The following is a 24029-nucleotide window of genomic DNA, read 5'->3' on the forward strand; positions in this document are numbered from 1 at the left end:
GAGATTAGAACTGCCCTGCGTAAAAAGAGTCAACCTCTAGTTAGTGTAGCTAGGAAAGAATATGCAAAGGCTTTGGAGCAGGCCAAACGAGAGTGGGAGGAACAATACTGGCAGGATCTCAAAGCAGCTTCCAACAGGAAGAACCCACGGCTGTTTTGGGATCTGATTAATAAAGCCAGGTCGTGTAACTCTCCTCCACTAGTCAATCACATAACCAGCCAGCAATGGCTTACCCATTTCTCAGTATTGTATGGTGGGTCAGAAGTGGCCCACTTCCCCCCTGATCATGCTTCTAGGGTTCCCCCCCTACTGCCGGTTGAGGATCCCTTTTTGTCTGCTGAGGTGGTGCTGGCCATCAAACACCTGACCCCGAAGAAAGCTGCTGGCCCAGACGGGATACCAGGAGACCTCCTATTGGAAGATCCGGAAATATGGGCTAAACTTATTGCCCAAATAATGAATCTGATCTCCAAGGGATTCCCCCGTCCCAGACTCATGGAAGGGAGCGGAGGTGATCACTGTGTTCAAGAAGGGTGCCAGAGAAGATCCTGCCAACTACAGACCGATCAGTTTGATCGATGTGATTCAGAAGGTGGTTGGCAGGGTCATTATAATGAGGGTAGGCATCTGGATGGAAGAGAAGCATGTTTTGTCTCACCTCCAAGCTGGGTTCCGCCAAAGGGTGGGCACGATGGACCAGGTCTTCCGCTTCTTTGCGATCTATTGGAAGACAGTCACCATCAACAAAGGTAGCTTATACCTGGCTTTCATAGATCTCAGGATGGCGTTCGACCTGGTCCCTCGTGATAGGCTGTGGGAAGTTTTAGAAAAGATGGGCTTTCCAAGCTCTCTTCTAGGCTTTATTGTGCAACTCCACGAGGGGAATTATGCGAGGATCAGATGGGGTACACAAGGTCAACTGACCGAGAGGATTCCCGTGAGGAGGGGTGTACGCCAGGGATGTGTTATGGCTCCAACGCTGTTTTCTCTCTTTGTGAATGGAGTGGTGGACCACCTGAGAGAGGTTCCGGCTGATGCTCCATCCCTGGCAGGCGAAAAAATCCCTACACTCCTCTTCGCGGACGACACCATTTTGATCTCCAAGACCCCGACAGGCCTCCAAAGGCTTCTGAATCGTTTTAGCACCTTTTGTACTGAGAGAGGTCTTGCCATCAATACCTCTAAAACAAAGCTCATGGCCCTAGCACCCTCTACCAGATTCAGAAATAACTTCTTGCTCAATGGTGAGCCTTTGGAGCTGGTAGACTCTTTTGATTATTTGGGCATTAGGGTTAATAACCGGATGAGCTGGAAAGATCACTTGGCCAAAATGTTGCTAAATTTCAAAAGAGTCTCAGGGGCGGTCTTGAGAGAACATCGGGAGTCCAAGAGAAAGCCTGTGGCACCGCTCCTTGCTATTTATGAGGGCCAAGTCTTAACATCTGCCCTTTACGGCTCTGAACTATGGGGGTTTGAAAATATCCCAGAGATAGTAAAGTCTGAAAACAAGTTCTTGAGAGATCTGGTTGCCCTTCCTGCTTCTACTCCGCTAATCCCCTTACGGGCAGGCATGGGCAGGCGCCCTCTTGAAGATGTAGTGCGCCTGCGTCCTTTACTTTTTTGGGTTCGCTTGCGTAGGACTAGGGAGCTTCAAAAGTACGCCGCTGCCCTAGATGAATTAATTTTGCTCAACACTAACAACAGGATCAGGTGGCTGAGCAACTTGAGGCAGATGGTTGTTCAATTGGGTCTGAGTGATATCTGGAAAAGTCAAACACCACCACCTAAGTTAGTGATAAAGCAGTTGTACTGGGATTGGGTTCAGAAAGAGTCCCTTAGTAGAAATCTAGGGGGCTCCCTAACTGAGAGGTTCTTGTCGTTTAAATGGGCCAGAAGCTTCGAACCGTTTCTGGACTTTATAGAGATACCCCTGGATAGAGCACTTTATCTAAAGGTTAGGTTTGGGATTCTCCCGGTTAATGATTTCACTTCGGGGTGGAAAAAGCAGGGTGCTTCACCGAATTCATGCCCAGGGTGCGCAGTTCCTACAGAGTCTGTGGCGCATCTCTTTTTTGCCTGTCCAGCATACAGGGTAGCCAGGAGGACATGGCTGAAGCCGCTATGCAAGGGGTTGGGCCTTAGATGTCATAAAATGGCCCTGCAGATTTTCTGCACTGACACGTCTTCTATTGCCATGGTATGCGCAGTAGCCAAATTCTTGGGAAGCGCTTGGCGGTTACGCATGAGGCGTATCAAGGCCCTTCCCCATCCCATCTAATTGCGGAAAGGCCCTGGGCTGGTTACCCCCACCCTGTTTGATAATTTTCCCCTTGTACTTCTTATTTTAATGGTGAAACAGGAGTTGTTGGATGTATTTTAGGCTTGGTGTTTCTTGCATTATATTTTTATTGTATTGTAAACTGTTCTTTTATGATGAATTCTTTATCGAATAAAGAAATGAATGAATGAATGTATATCCTATCTGAGATCGGAATTTCTGACATAACCTTAAGAATGTCTGACATAACCTATGTGCATCAACATGCTAATTTTAGACATATTCTTATAAACATATAAGGTAAAAAAAATGTCGAGTCAGAATACACTGTTTGTCATTTATATCTGACTTTGAGATAGAGATAACAAGGCATTTGTTCCAGACTGATGTCCCATCAGGTGTAGTGTTGAGGTCATTGTCTGCGTGTCAGGTATCTTATCAATCTCATTGTCAGAATGACTTGACACTTTCACAGGTTCTTGAAAAGATAAGGCTAGACGACCACTGCGTCAAAGGCAGACATGATGATTCTGCAAATAGAGAAAATGTAGTCTCGGCCTGATCAAGATGGAGTCTGGCCTAAGGAACTTTACCTCGCTGCTTTAGAATTTATTCTAAAGATGAGGAATCTGCAGTTAGAAATATCTAGCAGAAGAACACATTACTTACCTTCGGTAACAATGTTTCCGGTGGATGCTCTAACTGCAGATTCCTCACCACTCTCCTGCCTTCGCCTACCATGGAATGGAGTCTTTTCAGAATTAGAGAGTTGCACACTGGCACAGAAAATGTGTTTTTTGCTTTGCGTCCAAGGGCACAAACTGACATCAGTACGCTTGGTTGGCCCCCAACATGTTGCTCCAGTCTTCTCTTCTGGCGTGGAGTGGAGTCTGGGGTGGAGTTGAAGTAACACCTTGCAACACCACCTACCTGCATACTGGACTATGCAGAATTATTTTAGGGATGCAGTCTGGCCCCTGGGGAGATAGAGTATCCACCAAAAACCGCATTACCGAAGGGAAGTAGCTTGTTGTTTTCTATGCATTGTTGTGGCATACTCACTATATTTGTGACATTTCTCCTTAAATTTATGTAGCACTTAGAAATCAGAGGGTAAAGGAATCGTTCTAAAGTTTTGTAAAAACACTGCCTTAGCAAATGTAAAGATTGTGACCGTAGCCTCATCTACTGAAATGAAGTGCGTAATATGTAGCCATAAAACAGTTGGTTCATTTGTATTTTTATGCATTTTGTTTGTCTTCTAGTCCAACTTTGCGATGGGTCGGTTTCCAAGCACGTGTCGGAAGTGTTACATGCTCGATTTTGGCCTAGCTCGACAGTTCACCAACTCGTGCGGAGATGTTAGACCTGTAAGTAAACTATTCACTATCATTATTGTAATTGTATGTATTCAAATGCATGATTTGTAGCAAAGGCTTGAGTTGTATACCAAATCAAGGTCTACAATCTTTCACTCCATCAACAAAACTCAACCTGATTTTGAACCTAAATTATTTAGATTGGTATTTAGTTAATGTAATTTGTTTTTCGAAGAAATTCTGTTTAGATTAATAAATGCTGTTAGCTTGTTGAAGGGGTGTGTTGTGTTTGACTCTTGAAGAACTTGATTCTGTTTTAAAATGGTGTTGTTCAGTTTTACCCCCCTCTCAGCTCTGTCCCATGCAGCGTAGGGAAACACTATGTACAGGTTCTCCGTTATGACCAAGCATAAATAGGAAGTTTCCTGATTTGAATGACTGCCTAACACCCTCCTTTCCCTTGAAGGGTTGAATGGCAGAATCCGCCATCTTTCATGAGTTGACTGAGTGGGATTCTGTTTTTTTGCCTGTCAAAGGAAACCTCACCTTTCAATGTGGCTAGCTCTGGGAGATAATTTCTTTACCTAATGTACTCCTACCGATAAACTAAATAAAGTCATAGGATGGTCACAGCGCTTTAATTCACAATTTAAATCTTTGAACCATATCTCTGCTAATGCAATTGTCAGCATTTACATCTTATATTCCTCAAATCTAGCCAGCAAAAGATAGGGTGCAATACCTTTAGAAAGTAAGAGAAGAAAATGTTTCGGCAATAGTAACACGAAGCAGTATGCACCTTTACTGGACGTATGCCCTCTCCCAGCTGGTTGCATATACCAACACCTTGTTAGTACATGAAATACTTCTATAGTCTTAAAAAGATACATCATTAGTTTCACACTTTTTCTTTTCTGAGTTTTTCTTGCATACTTTGCCCTAAGTTGCATTTCTCCCGAAAACCAAAGATCCCAGGACAGACGTCACTAGGACACACTGCCGTCTTGTAAATCTATCTTCAAGTTAGTCTTTGAAAAACATGGAGCTGTAGATGGGTAAGAATGAACTGGCTTGTTATTCACCGAAGGATTCAAAGTAACACCACAGACGGCAAGAGTGAAGCTCAAGATGGCTTTCACCTTGAGCCTGAAGGTGGAAAACCAGTGTAAATGAATGTTTTCCCCCTTCATGTCTCCCTCCGCAAGGTGATGTCATTGACCAGTTGGGATAGCATGCATGAGAGACTCGTACAAAATAAGGCTCTTGACAAAAATACCAAGCCATCGCTGTCCTTGCAACCCCTCAGAATTAATAATTGCATGCCCCCTGCCACTTGGTCTGACCTCCCTTGAGACTTCCTTTTATCGCATTCCATTTAAATGTGTGACAATGATGTGTTGTCTTACCACTCAACCCTACCTTCATGTTGTTTCACTCCCTGGAAATGTTATTCCCTCGCTTCCCCTAGTAGAGAGCAGCCACTTGGCTTGGCAGCTTGGGTAGAGGTGCTGCAGAAGGCAGCAGAGGTCTGCTGCTTGTCACAGACTCTAGCTGAGAAAGGGAGCCGTCATGGTTCCCCCACATTCTTTGGAACTGTGGAGCTCCAGGGAGGCAGGAGAAGATAGTGGAGGAATCAGATCAGCATCTGTCAGCCTACTGCTTGACAGGTGTCTGTGCAGCTCTGCATCCATCAAGATCTCCACTTTCCTTCAGTATGCACCGTGACTTCTCAACAGTGAACTTTCAATGGGCAGCATACGTGATTGTAGTCCATGCTTCAGTACTTACAAAGGAATACACAGGAAGCCAGTCAATAACTCTTGCAGCCCTCAGATAATACAGAATGACAGAAGACTTAGGGCCTGATTACAATCTTGGCGGACCGGGTTACTCCGTCACAACATTGATGGATATCCCGTCCGCCAAATTACAATTCATTATATCCTATGAAACTTGTAATACGGTGGACGGGATATCCGTTGCGTTTGTGACTGAATATCCCATCCGCCAAGATCGTAATCAGACCCTTAATCTTGTGGGTTTGGAAGGAGTGCTGGAGCTGTGTAGGTTTTGTTTTTATTATTAATGCTCTACTTTTTTGAAAAATCGTTTTTATTAGCATTTGATTGTAAAATACAGTACACATATATCAGCTATCACAGGAATTAAACACCATGCTAGTGGCACGTCATGGCGACAGTTATAGCCACATCCCAGTGTACATCCTATCTGTCAGTTCAGTAGGCTACATCGCTGATGTGGGGAGGTACATGGGTATAAAGCATGTGTCCATGAGAGATGCTCTGTGGTCTGTACTGACGATCGGGTGTGAGCTCTCAACGCTAGCCCTGTGGGTGACTTGTGGCTATCCTTGCAAATAACAATCAGAACTCTTCAAACCTGGGGAGTAGAACTGGGGTACACTGTGTCTATGATAGCATCGCAGAATCAGGGCTCGCGGATTAAAACATCCCGATTGAACTTCTGGTTGCGCGGCGCTAAGGGGTTTTAGGGGGCCTCAGACCGGGATTTATTAATGCTCAACTGAACATATATTCTGTATAAGTGCGACAAAGAAAAGGGAAGCAGAAAGAAGGAAGTGGGGAGGAAGGGGGAGGGAGACCATCTCAATGTCCATCTGTAGGAAGCTGGCTATATATGCAGCATACTAATGTAGGGGTACACCGTGCAAATAGTCCAGACGATTCTTATTGGTTTACAGGGTTTTCTTCAAAAATTCAAAGTGCTCTATTTGTGGTAGTGTGGTCGAGCAGCTTAGACTTATCATAGGGGAGTGTTGAGCATTTGTTGTGCATGCAGAGTCAATAAATAAGACTCGCACTCGAGAAGAAATTCAATAGCAATTTAGAAAAATAACACAGATTTTCAAATTAATGAAGACACCAAGGTCATCGGAATCAGGTACTTTTGGAGTTATCATTTTTACAGAACAACATAAAAAAATGCAGAAATATGGGAAGAACGAGCCCCGCCCATCGCATTGTCTAAGCTCACGATGGGTTGGTACGATGGGGGCATAGGGCTACCGGATCTACGTCTCTACTATCAGGCCTCCCAATTGATTGCGATCAACAGTTGAGTGTTCGGCCCCCATGATGACCCCAATTTCTGTACAGGTCGCTGGCTTGTGGGACCGGGGGGTTATAACAGGGCCCTATACACACATCCATGCAAACTAAAGTTAACCGGCCCCACCGCCCGTACGGTTGAGACATGGCACAAAGTCACAAGAAAGTTGGGATGGCATAACCGCCTGACTAAGGCAACGCCGCTATGGGAGCCTGATATGCTGGGTCGACTTAACCAATGCCCTGGATTCGACAAATGGGACACAATTGGAATTTCTACAGTGGGAGACATGTGGTTGAGGGGGGAGGATGGCCTCATTTAGTGGCCTCCAGACAAAATACCAATTAGCACCATCGGAGGCATTCCGGTACCTACAGATTAGCCATGCTATTTCGGCAGTCTTGCCAAAGGGGCTCCCTCTCCCTGAATCTTCCCCCCCTGGCGGACAGGCTGCTGTTGGATCCCATGGACCACAAGGCAATATCACTCGCGTATAAAAAGCTTGTAAACAATCGTGCAGATCCTCTGCAGAAACTGAAAGGGTGCTGTGACACAGATTTGGGTACTATAGAGGAAGAGGATTGGTGTGCCGCACTGGCCTCCCCCAGAGAAGTTGCCATTCCCATGCGGTTACGGCTTATCCAGCTGAAAATACTTCATAGAGTCTACTTCGATGCCAAACTATTATTCACACTGGGTAGGCGCCCTGTCCTGCTCTGTCTCCGACATTGTAACCAAGTAGGTACCTTTGTCCGCATCTTATGGGAATGCCCACATATACAGCAATACTGGAAGGCAGTCACCCGTCAACTTCAAAGAACATGTGACAAACCCCTACAGCAATCTCCCCTGCTCTGCCTTCTCAATATTTGGAAGGCGACTGACCTCTCCCAGGCTGAACAGGCTTGGGTCTCGATGGGCCTTGTTATAACGAAACGCAACATTGCACAAAAATGTGGGGCGGAGGGAGTCCCGTTGTTGAGCGACTGGGCTACGGATATGGACTCTGCAATGATTGCAGAAAAAACAGTATTTAAAGGACGGGGATGCCCTAAGAAATGGGACCACAAATGGGGGAAGTGGAACAGGTACAGGGGGGACATTTGTATCTCCCCTACGATAGAGCTGCGGCGTGAAAGACAAACAATGTTGGAACAGTTAACATCGGAGATTGTGTCCTCTCCCCTTCACACCTTGTGAATACACATCTTCTAGACTTAAATTATTCATTGTATTTGGTAAAATGTTCACACGCAGGACTGCACTCAGTGTAGGGCTGACCATCAGCCAGGGGCATGGAAGTGCTCAAATTTGTGTTCAAATGTGTGTGGATGCGAAGTTCCGGATACACAGTGGGGAACTTGTACTCCTTGCAATGATGTACAATGTATACCGATACTATGTTGTTGAAAATAAAAATTGTTTTATTTAAAAAAAAAAAAAATACAGAAATAAGGGTTTTGAGGTATCATTATCCTACGGGAGAAACATAAACTGCATAGCAATACTTGCAAACAGTTATCAAGGTTGATCTCTTGAACTTAAGGTGTTTAGGGGCCAAGGTCGATAGAACCACCAGCAGTTTGGTTTTATCTGCCCTGGTGTGTCCGGCTGTAAAGGTGCTGCTCACTATGATAGCCTCAAGCGTTATGCGGTAAAGTCAATGGAGAGTACATGTAACAAAAAAAGGCTGCAGGTGGGGATTGGGGGAGCAGTCCACCAGAATCCAAAAAGAGGTTCGGCTCTTGATGGTCTCTGGGGCAAGGGGACACCGTCGGTTGACTTGGACTCGGGCTTTGGAACATGGGTGCAGAGGTATTTTGTCCGGTGGGTCGCTTGCATTGGATGCTCTCACTTCTTGGGGTCGACCTGGAGAGAGGGAAAACAAGACAGCAGATCTACTCTTGGTGATGGCCTCATTGATGCTGATGTCCCTTGTCGGTAGGTCGGTTTTGGCGGTGTTGGTGTCTGGGCTGGACACTTAACAAGCCTTGGTTGCTGCAAGGGCTCTAGTACCCTGAACATTGGTGCAGGGAGGCTCTGAGGAGGCACAGTGTCTCGAGACTTGGTGAAGCGACAGTGTTACCTCCTGGATTGTCGATGACCTCCTCCTGGTGATTTGCTCCCTCAGTGGACCAGATGGTTGGCAAAACGGTGAACCAGGCAAATGTGGTCAGAGGCTGCAGCGAAGTGGCTCCTCCACTCCAATGGAGATGCTGAGTGGTTGGCGAAGTGCTTGCAGCCCTCCAAGGCTTTAAGAGGATGCACAGCTGCTAGAGGAGTCGGGTCTTTGCAATTGTCAGGACAGCAGCAGCCAGGCAGGGGCTGGTGCCAATTTTGGAACTGGTCCACAGTTCTGTCCGCTCTTCTTAGTCCTTCTGTTCCCAGGTAGATAAATCTGAGTTACTGTTGTCAGGGGAGTCCCTAAAACTGAATTTAGGGGTGTTAAGTGGGAGTATAGAGAGGTAGTCAATGGGCTACTTACCTCTGGAGTGACTGCACCCCCTATATGACCACTTCCTGTGGAGAGTGGACATAATCCTGACCCAGAGTTCCTTGTTTCACCAAAAACAAGATGGCGAAACCTTCCCTTGACTGTCCACTTCAGGAGGCCCACCTTAGGGGTGTGATACGCCTCCTGACTAATTTTCCCTCTTGCTTCGTTGCCAAGTGGGCCCCTCGGCAGGGGTGGCATTCCTTGGTCTATGGGGAAGCCAGGGTCAACGTCAAAGGCAGCAAAGGCTTTGAAGCCCCTGGCCTTGATATTCTAAATTTGCTAGCCATCCTGTTGGATTAGGTGTGATCGCCTTTCTACGGACAGGCATTGTTTCTGACCTCCGAGAGCGCAAGCTCTCCCCTGCAAGGGGTCAGAAACTCGTCTGTGGTGGCAGGCAGGAAGATAGCCGTCAGCCAGCACACTAAAAGACCAGTAGGATTCAGGGTGCACCTCTAAAGTACCATCTGGGTGCATGTCCTACTAAATCTAGTACTGGCATCAGTACAGATTTATTATGACGTGGTGTTTAATACCAAACGCCATTATTTTCAGTGAATCCATTATGTAGACGGGTATCTTGTAATGACCAGTGCCTAGTACATATACTTAAGAAGGATTCCTGATCACTTTCAATGCTTAGTAATTGATCTAGGCATCACAGATGTGACCTCGCATGTAATATAATGCACTCTCTATTAGGGCCTGCTGTAGGGGTAACTTGCAAATAGTACATGCAGTGTATTTTGGCATGGCACACAGGAAGTGTGCAGTGTTATGTTTTCGTAACAGTTTGCACCATTTCACGCAGTCTGCAATGGCAGTCTGCATGTAATTTGTGTGAAGAACCCTAAGGGTTGCAGAATACATGCTCCAGCCCTTGGGGATCCTCTTTAGTACCCATGCCCTGGGTGCCAGTGGTACCATTTACTAGGGGCTTACAGGGGTGCTAAAGTCCTTGCCAATTGGTAGACCATTGAACATGTGGTTTGTTTTAAGGAACGAGCACTGAGGCCCGGTTAGCTGGGACCAAGTGCACATCAGTTGAAAAACATCCGCACCAGTGGCAAATAGTGGAGGAGACCATGTCAAAAAGAGGCACTATCCTACACCATCCAGAGCCACACGCTCCATTCATTTTTTAATATTGCCCAAGTGAAGCCACGCACTTTCTTCAAGACACAAGATTGCACACTACTTTTGTCTTCTATTTTAGTTACAGTTTCCAGTTGTTAGCGCAGCACCTACTTTAATTTACTTTAATACACCATCAACTGCGATCCTTTGTCAGTGACTAACTCAGGAACCAAACCGTCATTAAACTGTCACTTCATGGGGTTTACCGCTCCAGCAGGAGAGGCATCTGGATCATTGGTGCTGACCCGTCTTTATTGGGTGGCACACCACTGGGTCCTGGTTCTACTGCAAGAATACTGGGTCCTGTTTGTGGTTCTGCGGTTCCAGACAGTCTTCCTTCCTGAGACCTATTTCTCACACGTGTCTATAATTGCAGGAAGTGTTTTTACTCTGATTCATCTTAAATATACCGGTGAGTAGATCCACGTTTATTTTACGGATTCCCTGTGTTCTAAACTGTGTCTCTTCGATCAGGCTTGCCAGTATGTACATTGTGTTAAAAACCTACCCCTTCTCTCTGTATATCCTATAAATAAGGCATTTTGTACCTGTGCTAACAAAGTAACGTTGCTTTTTATAAGTGACCAATTTTCTTGATACAGTACTTGGTAGAATTGAAACCTGAGTAACCAGATTTAGTTTGGGTGAGAGTTTTTGTTTGTTTGGCTTGTCAGCTCAATTGTTTCAGGCAATGGAGCATGACATTTGCATGCATAGTGAAAGAGGTTACTTTATTTGCTTTGTTCGCCCTAAGTTGGCAGGGTATGCCCAGACGTGGGTCCCTTGCTCACTTTGCCACTGGGTTCAAGCTAGCCTAGCTGATCAGGGGTGTTACCCCGAAACTGGTCCCAAGATGCTTGCATCCGGTCCAGGGAAGGCCTGGCTTGGCTGTTCGGGCTGGACTCTTCCCATGAGGCACAGGGTCAAGACTGATTTGCATATAGCTGGGTCTGAACTGGGGTGGCGAAGTGAGCTAAAGAATGATGATGGATTCAACCCAGATCTGTGACTGGGGGTGAGTGTCTGAAAAGTTTCAGTGCTCCGTCCATTATCTCCTTGTGTTGCTACTTTCAATATGTGCCAGACTCTTCGGTTTTAGGTACGTTGGCAGTGTCTATAGAGCACCGCCTAGTTATACATGTTGTTGGGGGGTCCTCCGTGGAAAGGTTACAGTTGCAAAAGGAATTTCTTCTTCCTTTAGTATCTAGAACATTTACTTTGTGCTTAATTGAGGAGTGACCGTCTAAGTGTTTTTGACCGTCACAGAGACCCGCAGTTATGGGCCGATTTATGAAGGGACCGTGGTTCAGTCTTGACGACATGAGGGCAGTAAGGCTACTAACACCCATATCCTAATCTCACCCCACACAGGCTACTAACCACGCTCAGTCTTCTTGCCACTGAACCTAGAACTAGACAAATAGTAGCTGGTACCAGTGCTCTGGATTAATGGAACCAGTGTCCGCTTACCATCCAGGGACCTCGGAAGATGGATAGTTTTTACATGTGTCCCCAGACTATTCTCTCTTCTTTCTAATAAAGCTCTAGCAATTACGAAGTTCCCTATATATTCAAAATCAGTTCAGGAGAAGACTTTTGTGTTAATCTAGTTATAAACAGCAGACCTAATGAACAGTGATCTTTGAGGGATGGCCTTTTATTGATCATAAGACTACTCAGGAACCCCTTCACGCCCGAACCCTCCCCGCCTTCCCTGCCATCTTCAGTCACTAATCTTTAGAGGAGAGAAAGGCTGAACCTGTGCACTGGATGATACCAGCCGTGGTATGTGAAGGGGTTCCGCTCCATGCATAGATCGCTTGATCTTTGCATTTTTACCTTTGTAAAATAGTTGGAAGTCAGTGCTTTGGAGTTCAATCGGAATAGTGTGTGAAAATGAAGCATGTAGTCCAAATGCTAATTAAACAATGAACAGATTACATTAAGCCTGTTAAAAGCACTGACCAGATGTAAGAGAGCGTGTTATAGGCACTGATTGAAAGAGTTCCTGTTTAACATTATTTGAAGGTAACACTTCACTTCCGTTGTAATTAAAGTGACATCTAGAAATAATTTCTTGTTGTTCCCGTTTTCACCTTGATAACTAGCATAACACCAGTAACTCTCTGCCTTTTACCCACCAGTTTATGGTAGTTTATTAATTTTCATTTATCTTTATTTACCAATTAATTGGATTGCCCAGTGCAAGACAATTACTGAGTCGCTTAATTTATCTGAATATTGTATGAAGGAGAGCGCTGGAATATGCTTCTTTGAGCATCTTTGTTTTCTAGGAACACCAGTAATGGTATTAGTTGTGCAAGTATTTCCCATGGCCAAGTGGTTGCTAATGATGAGCACAACCTATTATTGTTAACAGTTTGGAAACATGTCCTCTGAGATGAAGGGTGCATGCTGTTTTGCTTCCTTCGAGAGAGGAAGTTACTCCCTTGAGTTACCAGCAACCCGTCTGTAATTGGTCCCCCCGAGCATACACAGCTCTAAACCTTCCTTTCTGTAGCAGTCTACTTATCGGGTATAAGGCATGGCCAGCACTTTGGGTTTCCATGCATATGTTCAGCAGTGTCATAAGTGAAAGGTGTTTGTGTGCACACAGACTCCATGTCACCAGTTTAGATCGCCAGGATTTAGTGCTCATGGGCCAGTTGTTTTCCTCTCATTGGTCAACATCAAGGTGAAGTGAGTCTCACCTGTAAAAACTGCTTTTTTCTTTAGTACTCTCTCAGTGAGCTGCATCGGTTATGAAGAACCTCACGTGTACAGTCGCTGCATAGTTTCTCCTAAGGAAATGTTATGTTGTTGTGTGATTAACACAATTTTGGGTATTTGTTACAAATAACAACATAGTAAAGCTTCCATATTCAAAGGAGTGTTGATTTTACAACTAGACTTTAATCTGAGAAAGTACAAAGTTTGCTGGTCTCCCTGCATTGAGAATGGAGAACCCTGGCCTCCATGAAGTACACTCTTCCCTCCACTAAAATCATGGATCAAGGAAAATATCCTATTGTATGGCTCACCCTCCATGTTTATTGTCATGACTAGTTTATCACATCGTACCATATATTGACCTTTCAGGAAATTTCGTCAAACAAAAAAAACCTCACCTTTTTTTAGATGAATACGCCCACTTTTTTTGCCAATTGATTCCATCCCTCTAGGGGCGAGCCAAGACGGGGCTGTGTATTTGAATATCCTTATCTTTGAACTGTGCCATGACCGAGGTAGAGACTAATTGCCCATACACAGTATTGCTATTACTTAACTTTAGTGACAAATCAAATATGTTGATTATAAATATCTACAACCCTAATGGTTATATTTCCAATTTTGAAGTTCTCTCTTCGTTGGGCACATTCACAGAGTAGCACAGGACTTCCTTGGCCCCGCGCATAAGCCCCCACCTCAATCCTCCCGTTCATGGTTCTGGGCAACTTTAATATCTATCTCTGGCAGTAACTTGTCCAATTGTCCAGGACACTGCTCTTGGCGATGATTTTCATTTCATCCACTTCGAGCACTCCGCCCAGGGGGGCCTGCCAAACTTATTACTTCAGTCACTGAACTTGGTCGTACGGAGCGTGCAGATAACTCCCACTTATGTGTGGCAGAAGGTCAGAATCGATCTTGGACTATATTACTACCCCTTCTTAGTTGTCTAGTTAGTCGGTCAGTCAATGCACTTTATTCGATACTTATATTATAAGATCATAAAAGTGCAAATGTACGAAAATAAAAACATCCATCCAAGTACAACATTTTGAAAAACATAAAAATATCCATTAAAAACATACAAAGCATTCGCGATGACTGAACAATTGGTTAAAAGCGATTCCTAAAAACAAAGCATGTAATTCATTATTGGGTATTATACAGTCGCCTAGTTTTTCATGATAAGGATAAAAAATATGCCATGGTGTAACAAACAAGGGGATCGGGCAGTGATTTAAAAAAATTCATTCCTATAGGCATTGTGTGAAATTATATTTGCGCATGAGGGGCAATATGAATTTTTTGCGGAGTACCGCATAAAATTTACAAAAGAAATAAATGTGCAAGTTTGATTGAGCGGAGACACCCTCACAGGGACAGAACGGAAGATCATGGATAGAAAAAAATCCCGATGGATGGGCCAACATACAAGGGATAAGATTAAGTCGAAACCTAAGTAAGAGAAACCTGTAACGTAAATTTGTCACTGTGAATAGATATGAGGATGTTCCTTCCTGGATAATCGGTCCCTCTAAATAAGATTGTACTGATACTTATAGACAGTTTGTTTTAAATCTTTCATTTGCCTTGTGTGTGAGAAAACAGGTTTTAATCTAATCTCCTGTTTTGAAATTTCAGAGCAGTCACTTGGCGAGACAAATAAGTGCACTATGGGGAGAGAGACTATTTTTAGGTCTCGCGCCTGCGTTGCAGTGCGTCGCATTGCTCGCGCAGAGAGAGACCTCTTGTAGGGGGTTTAGAAACGGACCTAGTGTGCTTTTTCTTTTGGCCCACGCTATTGGCCTTTGCGTGTGTCTTTTTATAAAAGACAGCACGCAATTGGCCAAAGGCGGGCGCATTGCTCCGCCCATGGCCTATTGGTGTCAGTTACGAGCACCGCTGCCATGTGGTTTCAATTATTGTGCCCAGACACGGGCGCGATAATTTAAACCACATGTCTCGCTGTGGCGCACGCGCGAGCGCACCACTCGCGGGCTTCTTCTTTTTTGGATCCATTTCACAGGGAAGCAACTAAATGAAAGAAGGAAAGAGAGGTGGGCTGCTCGCGCGCACCACTCGTTTGCTTCGGCTGTTGCTAGTTGTGCTTCGGGTCGAGTACTGCGGGGCCGTTCGACAACAAAAGTGCATTTCAGAGCAGGCCGTAACACGGGGCCCGGGGTCCGGTCCACCCTGGCTCGGGAAGCGTTTTCTCCTTGTTCTACTTGTTACACTGGTTAACATTTGCAAAAGTATTTGCACAATTGGGCAGCGCTCACCTGCGAACTGCATCGTCACTAGGCACTTCCCGGCAGAGAAACTGCTGGTACCAAGACTACAAGAATGTGTCTTTTCATTTTTCGAAAAGTCTGGCTATTTGCCTCGGCGCGTGGTGAAGCTGTTTAATTGTAATATTACTGCAGAGCGTCATCGTAGCCTCCTTCAGGCCGGTACCACGTTCAGGGGTCGCGTGGTTGATGCACTGACACAGGGCGATATCGTTTGATGTTAATCCCGATCTCTGCATTTCATTTTCAGTTAATCAAATAGAAGTACAACCCCCAGCGTTTGAATCAGGCTTTCATAAATTTTGGCACTTGGTGCAAACCCCAGTTGACACACAAGTCAAAATTATGAGTTACTCGTGAAAAGCAACCCCCCCCCCGTACATTTCAGCAGGTCAAACGTATCGACATTTACCAGACGAAAAAGCCATGTCAATCAGGAACATGCAGGCCGGGAGGAGCCTAGCGCGCAACCAAGATGGCCGCGTAGGTGCGAGGCTCCCGAGGACCTCCGCGACCTCCTGCATAAATCCTGACTATATCCTGTCCTAGACGAGGGGACTGTGTTCGTGAGACCGAGCTGAGGTGCCACCCGTTTTCCGTTTCCAAATCGGACCTCGGACACCGGCGGGAGCATCGATTGAGGTTTGCGGCCTTCTCCACGCCGGCCCCCCGGACTGGAGTTGTGGGGCGATCCGGAGACAAAGTGAACAACAGCGGCGGGCGAGACTGGGCGATTCGCGTACCCCGCACTTTCACTTTCGCTTTCGCGCCCTCCTTGCTGCCAAGCGAGGTAGGGTCGCGAGGCGGCGTGCGGTGGTGTGACTTCATCGGGGTGCCCTGCCGATCCGCCCTTCGGAGCTGTGGTCGCCCTCCCCCGGAGCCCGTGAACCGGTCTGTCAGCCCCTTTCAAGGAGATTGGCACGATTTGGGGACTGGAGCCATGTCCACGAAACAAGATGGCGACCGGGCAAAGGTGAAATCGACCCGCCGTGGCGCAGCCCCTCAGTCTAACAGCATGGACCGCTACACCCTCCAGAAGGGATCTCCAGAGGCGCCGCGTAGGTCCCCTGTTGGCCCGACTGATGCCCCTGCTTTGCCCGCGGATCTGACCCTCCGGGACGTCATGGGCGCCATCGCCGAGATGAAGGCCTCAGTGGACCAGCGCTTTGACACTCTGGCGCAAAAGATTGACTCGGTCCTCGTGGATGTGGGCCTGGTGAGGGCCGATCTGTCCAAGACGAATGACCGGGTCGACTCTTTGGCCCACACCACCTCGGGCCTCACAACGGACGTGGCGGCCCTCCAAAAGGAGGTGCGCCGACTGGGCCAGGCGAGCGCCCTGATGGATCGTCGACTGGAAGATTCCGAGGGTCGGTCACGGAGGAACAATGTTCGCATTGTCGGGGTGCCGGAGGGACGTGAGGAGGAGGCGGCGGACCTGTTTGTGGAGGACCTGATCCTCACCCGTCTCCAGCCCCGGGGGCTGAGTAAACTCTTCGCAGTGGAACGTGCCCACAGGGTCCCCGGAGGGAGACCTAAGATCGGAGCCCCTCCGAGGCCTCTCATTGCCCGGATCTTCAACTTTCGGGACAGAGACGCTATCCTGCAGACTTCTAGGCAACAAGGACCGGTCAGACTCGACAATATGGACGTAAACTTCTATCCTGATTTTACTCCGGCGGTCCAGAAGCAGAGACTGAGTTTTCTCGGAGTCAAACGTCGCCTACGGGACCTGAACCTCAAGTATGCGATGCTTTTTCCAGCGAAGTTGAGGGTAGAGGTGGATGGCCGCACGCACTTTTTTGATCGTCCCGAGGCGGCCGGGGACTGGTTGGACACATTGCCCGGGGATCGGGGCCGGGGGGATGGGGGGGGCGCGGTTGGTGGGGAGGGCTTGCCGGATCAGGACTGAGGGACTAATAGTAGGCCTTGCTCTGGACAACATTATTGTCATCATTGACTGATTGTGTAAGTTCCCCTCCCGTGGAGGTCGTACGGGGTCTCTTGGGGGCTTTCCCTCCTCCTCTGGGGGACTAGTTAGTGTTTTCATCTATGGGGCGACAGGCACACTGCACTTTGGGGGGGCTGTTCGGGCTCATGCAGGGGTGCAGGGAGGGGGGAGTTCTGTTGGGACGGGTGGGTTGGGGTGGGGTGTTGTTCGTTTTTACCGCAAGGCAAACCCTTTACTGTATTGGTGTTTTTGAGGTGCTCTCGGGGGGACGAGTGATGGCTTCTGTATGTGATGGGGGGTAGGGACTTGACTTTGTTGTCTTGGAACGTTAATGGACTGGGGGATAGGATTAAGCGAGGTGTGGTCCTGCAGTATCTGAAACGAATTTCGCCAGATGTGGTCTTTCTGCAGGAGACACACCTTATTGGTAATTCCTTCTTTGCCATGAATCGGCGTGGCTATCGTTTGGTGGCCCACTCGGGCTTCACGTCTGGCTCGCGGGGGGTGGGCATCATGGTTAAGAACTCTCTCCCGCTGGAAATAGATGAGGTGCGCCATGATGAGAGGGGACGCTACACTGCCTTGGTGGGGAGAATGGAGGGCAAAGTGGTTGTCTTTGTTTCAGTGTATGTCCCACCGGGGCTACAGTCTACCACTTTTGCGGACCTGGGGCGCCTCCTCCTTGACCTTCCGGGGGGGCTTCTGGTGGTTGGGGGGGATTTCAATGCGGTGGTTTCTGGGACTATGGATCGTCACCCCCCTAGGGACCTCCCCCGGGCGCAGGCGTGGCTGTCCGGCCTTTTAGATACATTGGGATTGGTGGACTGCTGGCGCTTAAAACATCCCACGCAGCTGCAATACACCTTCCATTCGGGTGCCCATGGTAGCCTCTCGCGGCTTGATCATATCCTTGTCCCTGCGGCCTATGCTGGGGGGGTGGGAGAGGTGCGCCATCTGGCGCGGGGTATTTCAGATCACTCCCCGCTCCTGTTGCACTTTGGTGTCCTCCCGAGGGGGGAGGGCAGGGTAGCTCCAATCAATGCCTGGTATCTGCGCGACCCCACTATTCGCGCTGACCTGATTAAATCCTTGCAGCGGTATTTCGAGGAGAATGTGGGGTCTGTCCCTTCGGCTATCTCCCTTTGGGAGGCCTTCAAGACAGTTATTAGGGGGGAGGCCCTCTCCTTCATATCCCATGCCCGGAGGCGCGAGCAGGAGGAGGTGACCCGAGTGGAGGCCGAAATTACTGAACTAGAGGGTGATTTGGGGAGTGGGGTGACGGATGCTGCACTGCATGTTCTACACCTTAAGCAAGCGGCCTATAGGGCCCTCGTCACGGAGGCAGCCAGGGGCCTCAGTAGAGAGCAACAGGGGCGACTGTATGATGTGGGTGATAAGGCTGGTAAATTGATTGCGTGGTTGGATAAAAAGGAGAGAGCGAGACGTGTGGTTCCGCTGATTGAGAGGATGGATGGTGTACGTGTCACCGAGCCAGAAGACATTGTCTCTTGCTTCGCGGATTATTTCCGCGAGGTGTATTCCCCGGTCTCTCCCTGCTCGGAAGCGGATTCTCATGCCCTGCTTCGAGATATCGCGCTGCCCTCCCTTTCGGTGGAGGACAGGGAGTCGTTGGATGCTGCTCCTACCTCGGACGAAATTGCCCTCGCTATACGCTCGGTCGCATCTGGCAAGGCCATGGGCCCGAACGGCATCCCTATCGAGTTGTATAAGCTGCGACCGGACGTACTGGCACCCCACCTCCGCGCGATGTTCCTTGCGGCCCACTCGCGGGGCTCCCTCCCGCCGGACCAACGTCTGGCTACAATCGTGGTGATCCACAAGGAGGGGAAACCCCGCGACCGGGTTACCTCCTATCGGCCTATCTCGCTCTTGAATGCGGAGCCCAAAATCCTTGCCAAGGTGCTTGCCAACCGGCTGGTCGGCGTGGTGGGCGATTTGGTCCACCAAGACCAGTCTGGCTTTATCCCCCATCGCAACACGGCCCTCAATCTGCGGCGCTTGCACGGGGTGCTCGCGCGTGTTCCGTTTGTGCGGGAGCCGGCCATCTTGGCGTCCTTAGACGCCACCATGGCGTTTGACACGCTCGAATGGCCATACATTTGGGCGATGCTGGCGAAATTTGGATTTGGACCGGGATTCATCAGCTGGGTCAAATTGTTGTACTCGGGCCCGTTAGCGCAGGTGGTAGTGAATGGGCGAGTCTCGGCCCCGTTCGCGCTGGGACGGGGCACGCGACAGGGTTGCCCCTTGTCGCCGCTCCTGTTTGCATTGGCCTTGGAACCCCTGGCGGAGTGGCTGCGGTGGCACCCTTCCATCCGTGGTCTCCGTTGGACCCCCGAGTATGAGGACCGCGTGTCCCTCTACGCTGACGATATCCTTTTGTACCTAGCCTCCCCGCGCAAATCACTGATTGTCCTGGTTGATGTCCTGCGCTCCTTTGGCCGTAACTCAGGCCTTGTCATCAACTGGGCTAAATCATGTGTCTATGTGCTTTCCGGGGAGGCTCCCGTCCTCCCGCGGGGATGTCCGATCCAGATTGCCTCGCAGGGGTTTCGGTACCTGGGTGTCTATATCACGCTGGACCCGGCGGCCCGCTACGAGCGAAACTTGCTTCCCCCCCTCCAGCGCTTGAAGGAGGACGTCGCGCGCTGGCGGCACCTGCCGCTTTCGCCGCTCGGCCGGGCGGCATTGTTTAAGATGATGTCGTTGCCGCGCTTCCTGTACGCTCTCCAGAACACTATGGACCTAGTCCCGGCGCGCTACTTCCGTGAGGTGGAGAGTCTACAGCGCCGCCTGTTCTGGGACGGGAGGCCGCGTATAGCCCTGGCGAAGTTGACGCTCCCGTGGTATGACGGGGGGATTGCCCTCCCGGACATTAAGCGGTATTACTGGGCCTCCCAGCTAGCTGCAATTAATCACGGCCTCTATGGGCCCGCCTTGAACCCGGCATTTGAAATGGACAAGATGCTCCTGCCCGGTGGCGACTACAATCGAGCACTCTACTCTGGCGCGCCGGATCCCCGCTTGACGGGGCCCACGCGTGTCATGGTGCGGGTGTGGCACGCGGCCAATGCAGCTATGGGGTGGAAGGACCGTTTGACCCGGGCGTCGCCGTTGTATGCGCCTCAGCGGTTGGGCTCCCTGTGGACCTCGAAGGGCTTCGAAAAGTGGGACACGATTGGCATCAGTAAAGTGGGGGACCTCTGGACGAGAGGGGGATTTAAAACATTCGAGACGCTGCAGACGGAGTTTCAGCTGCAGGGCAGTGAATACTTTCGGTACTTGCAGGTCCGTCATGCGCTGGGCTCCGTCTTCCCAGACGCCGCCTCCATCCCGGAGTCTTCCCCCCTGGAGGATAGAGTGCTGGATGGCCACGTTCCGGATAGCACGATCTCCCTCATTTACAAAAAATTGATTAATGACCGCTCGGGCCTGCTGACCGGCCTCCGTGAGGCTTGGGTTGCTGACGGGCTGGAGTTGGACGACGAAGACTGGATTTCCGCGGTGGCCTCTCCGAAGGAGGTGGCCATACCGGCTCGCCTTCGCTTCGTCCAGCTTAAGATACTCCACCGGGTTTACATGACGGGGCCAAGGCTTCTGCGTATGGGTTATGCTGAGGATGGGTTGTGTAAGCGTGGGTGTGGTGCTTTGGCGACTTTTTTGCATACTTTGTGGGAATGCCCGAAGGTGGAGCGATTCTGGCGTGGTGTGCATGAGGTCCTGCGTCTGGTTACGCATGTCGCACTGTTGCCTGAAGCGAGGAGATGCTTGCTGAATGTGTGGGAACCAACTGATTACTCGGTTCCGCAGACGCGATGGGTGACTCTGGGATATATGATAGCTAAGCGTGACATCGCTCAACTGTGGGGATCCCAGCGGCCCCCGGCGGTGTCGGCCTGGAAAGAACATATGGATTGGTGCATGTTCCGAGAAAAGGTGGTGTATGTGGCGAGGGGCAAGCCTGGGGCGTGGGTGAAAATATGGGGCCCCTGGAACGCCTACCGCGGGGGTATTTGCGAGCCACCACTGCTGCCTGCTGCCTCACCGGCTCCGTCCCCCTAGTTGACCCCCTCCCCCAGCCCCGGGCACAGAGTTCCCCCAGTCCTGGACTTGTTTCCCTTCCCCCTCTTCAGATTCCTGTGGATGGTCGGGGTCCCTCTTTCGAGGAGCACGTGTGGTTACCTTCGATTGCGGGTTGCCTTGCGGGTGTGTTTTTCTATGTTGTTGCGTGTGTATAAAATGAAACCGTATTGTGGGCTTAGAGTCATGTGGCCCACGTCGTTGATGTCTCCTGATTTGCTTCTCTGTAACGCCAATTGCCCTTTTGTAAGTTTGTCAGGTGCTCCTGTCACTCTAGCGGCCGGCCGGAAGGTTGTAGGCCCATACTTGTATATATCTGAGATTGCAATAAACGGTTTCAAAAAAAAAAAAAAAAAAAAAAACAATCAGGAACATGCAGATTTTAATGACGTAAACACCAAAATTGGCATGGTGTTTACAGGGAAGTTTACAGTCCGTGTTATTCATCGCATCGGATAAATAGCGGTCGCCGGAGTGGCATTACCTATGGGGTTTGACAAGTAACGCAGCAACACCAGGGCGCTCGTAATCAAGGCCGAAGTACTTCATTAGTATTCCCACAGACTGTGCCCTGGGTAGTGGTTTTGGCTGACCTTTCAAGGCGTCCTTCCACATCACTATGCGTGTCTGTGTGCCAGTTGCGCTCATGCCGAGGCCAGCTCTCGTGCTCTAAGCAAACAGGAGACCCTACTGCGGTACCACATCTGCCAGCGTTAGCAATTTAGCAAACAACCAGCCGCCTGTCCAAAGGAAAACATTCCTAGAGAACAGCCCGTGCACGCGCCGGAAAGGGAGCTGGCAGACAGATCAGGTTTCAAAACACCATCTTCTGGAGGGCCACAGACCCTCTAAGCCCCTCTTGACTGCCAGTTGCAGATGGCTCGACCTTCTGCCGCCCACGGATGGCTTGTGTCCTGTCTGTAACAGTTCTCCACCACCACGCCTCAAACATTGCCAAACACAAGTAAAAACTACACACTTCACAAATCACCACAATCCATAGTGCGACAGCATGGGGTTACAGTTAAATTTATGAGGATTGTTATGTTCTAAGTGTATTAAATACCCCAGCCCCTTTGTGAGGCACCCGCCACTGACCCTACTGGACAACCAGACAGAAGACACCATAGACTCTACAGATGCCTGTCCGTTACTTGCTTTGCATTGATAGGCTGAATTTTGACAATGCATCCAAAGTCTGTGCGCAAAGCTCTAAGAAGACCATTAGCGAACGTACTTGGCGCTACACAGTGCAATCAAATAAATATATTTATCCATTGTATCACGCACTGACTGTATAGTTTCATGAGTGCACCAAGTGCAGCTGATATTTTGTCCTCTGCTTTGGGGTGCTTCCCACGTGAGACCGAGGTGCTGGCAAGAAGCTTACTGATGCATTCAACAAAGATTCTTATTTTCCAAACGCACCGAGAGCTAACATTTCTGAGAAAGGTGTTCGCAGGCAGCCCCAGCGCAGAACCTTAAACAAGCTCTTGCTCAACTCAAGCCTCTTTCACATACCGAAAACCCCTCCACCGTCCCTGCAGCCGGCAGCTCCGCCACGGTGCACCTCCGAGCACAACCACCCGACGCGGCCACAGCACTCCCACAACCCAACCACACAGAGACAGCTCACTCACTGGGCATCCTCGGAAGCACTGTGTTCTCCTGCGCAAGGATGGTCGAGGCAGTGCAGGCGACGTAGCTGTTGCTGAGGTTGGTCCGGGACGGCCTCAGTAAAATGTGACAACTGTGTCTCGGTGCAGTTGACCAGAGGACACATTCAGTGTCTTCACACTTATCTGCTGCTCTAAAATTAGTTCTGTGGCCGAACTCTAGTTAACACCTGCTAAACTTAAGCATTGACTGCTATATTGTCTGCACTTGAAGCTTTACTTAATTCTCTTGGGCCCACCAGTTCTGTTTGTCATTTCCACGCCACCCAAACCCACCAGGCTTCAAAATAGAAGACAAATAGAAGACACCACTATTTGCCCCTATTTCCAGGAGGAGGTATAAAAGGCTGCTTTGCTTAAGTGCATTGTTCAGTCAAGGGGCCCTCCCAGATTCGTAATGTTAGAAATATTCACAGCCCTTCGATATATATATTTTTATTTTTACCTTGTTGTAATCAAAAATGACATAAAGTGCTACAAACCCAGGGCACCCGTAGAATTGGGGTACGCAGGACTGTATATTAGTTCTCTTTCGGGGAGGGGGGTTTGAAAGGAGATGAGTGGCTCACATCTGTCTAGGCCACAAAGGTCAGCTCACATCTCAGCAGTAGCAGGCACTGCACATCACCAAAGTTACCTTTACATTTTTATTGTTGGCTAACAACCTCTGGACACATTAACATATTGGCTGTGCAGCAGGCATCTTAATCCTGTGTGCTACTTTAGCATGAGTGGAAACAGCCAGTAGATAGACCTCCAATCTCTCTCCAGCAGGAACATTAATCGCCAAAGTTACTTTTACATTTCTGTTGTTGCCTGACAACCTCCGACCTCACAAGTACATGTTCTTTGCAGCAGGCATGTTAATCTTCTGCTCTACTTTAGCACGAGTGCAGACAGCCACTACACACAAAACTCTGATCTCTCTCCAGCAGGAACATTAATCGCCAAAGTTACCTTTACAT

The 24029-nt window shown here is 48.8% G+C and overlaps 1 protein-coding gene across 3 annotated transcripts in view; it reads left to right on the forward strand.

The window, feature by feature from the left end:
• Nucleotides 1-24029, forward strand: part of TTBK2 (tau tubulin kinase 2) — a 536541-nt gene that overhangs the window by 298211 nt on the left and 214301 nt on the right. For all 3 annotated transcript variants that reach the window (XM_085627231.1, XM_085627232.1, XM_085627233.1), the window contains exon 7: nt 3544-3648. In XM_085627231.1, coding sequence (XP_085483357.1) covers nt 3544-3648 — 105 coding nt within the window. The remainder of the gene's footprint in view (nt 1-3543; nt 3649-24029) is intronic.

Source organism: Triturus cristatus, chromosome 9, assembly GCF_964204655.1.
Source record: "Triturus cristatus chromosome 9, aTriCri1.1, whole genome shotgun sequence".
Lineage (NCBI taxonomy): Eukaryota > Metazoa > Chordata > Amphibia > Caudata > Salamandridae > Triturus > Triturus cristatus.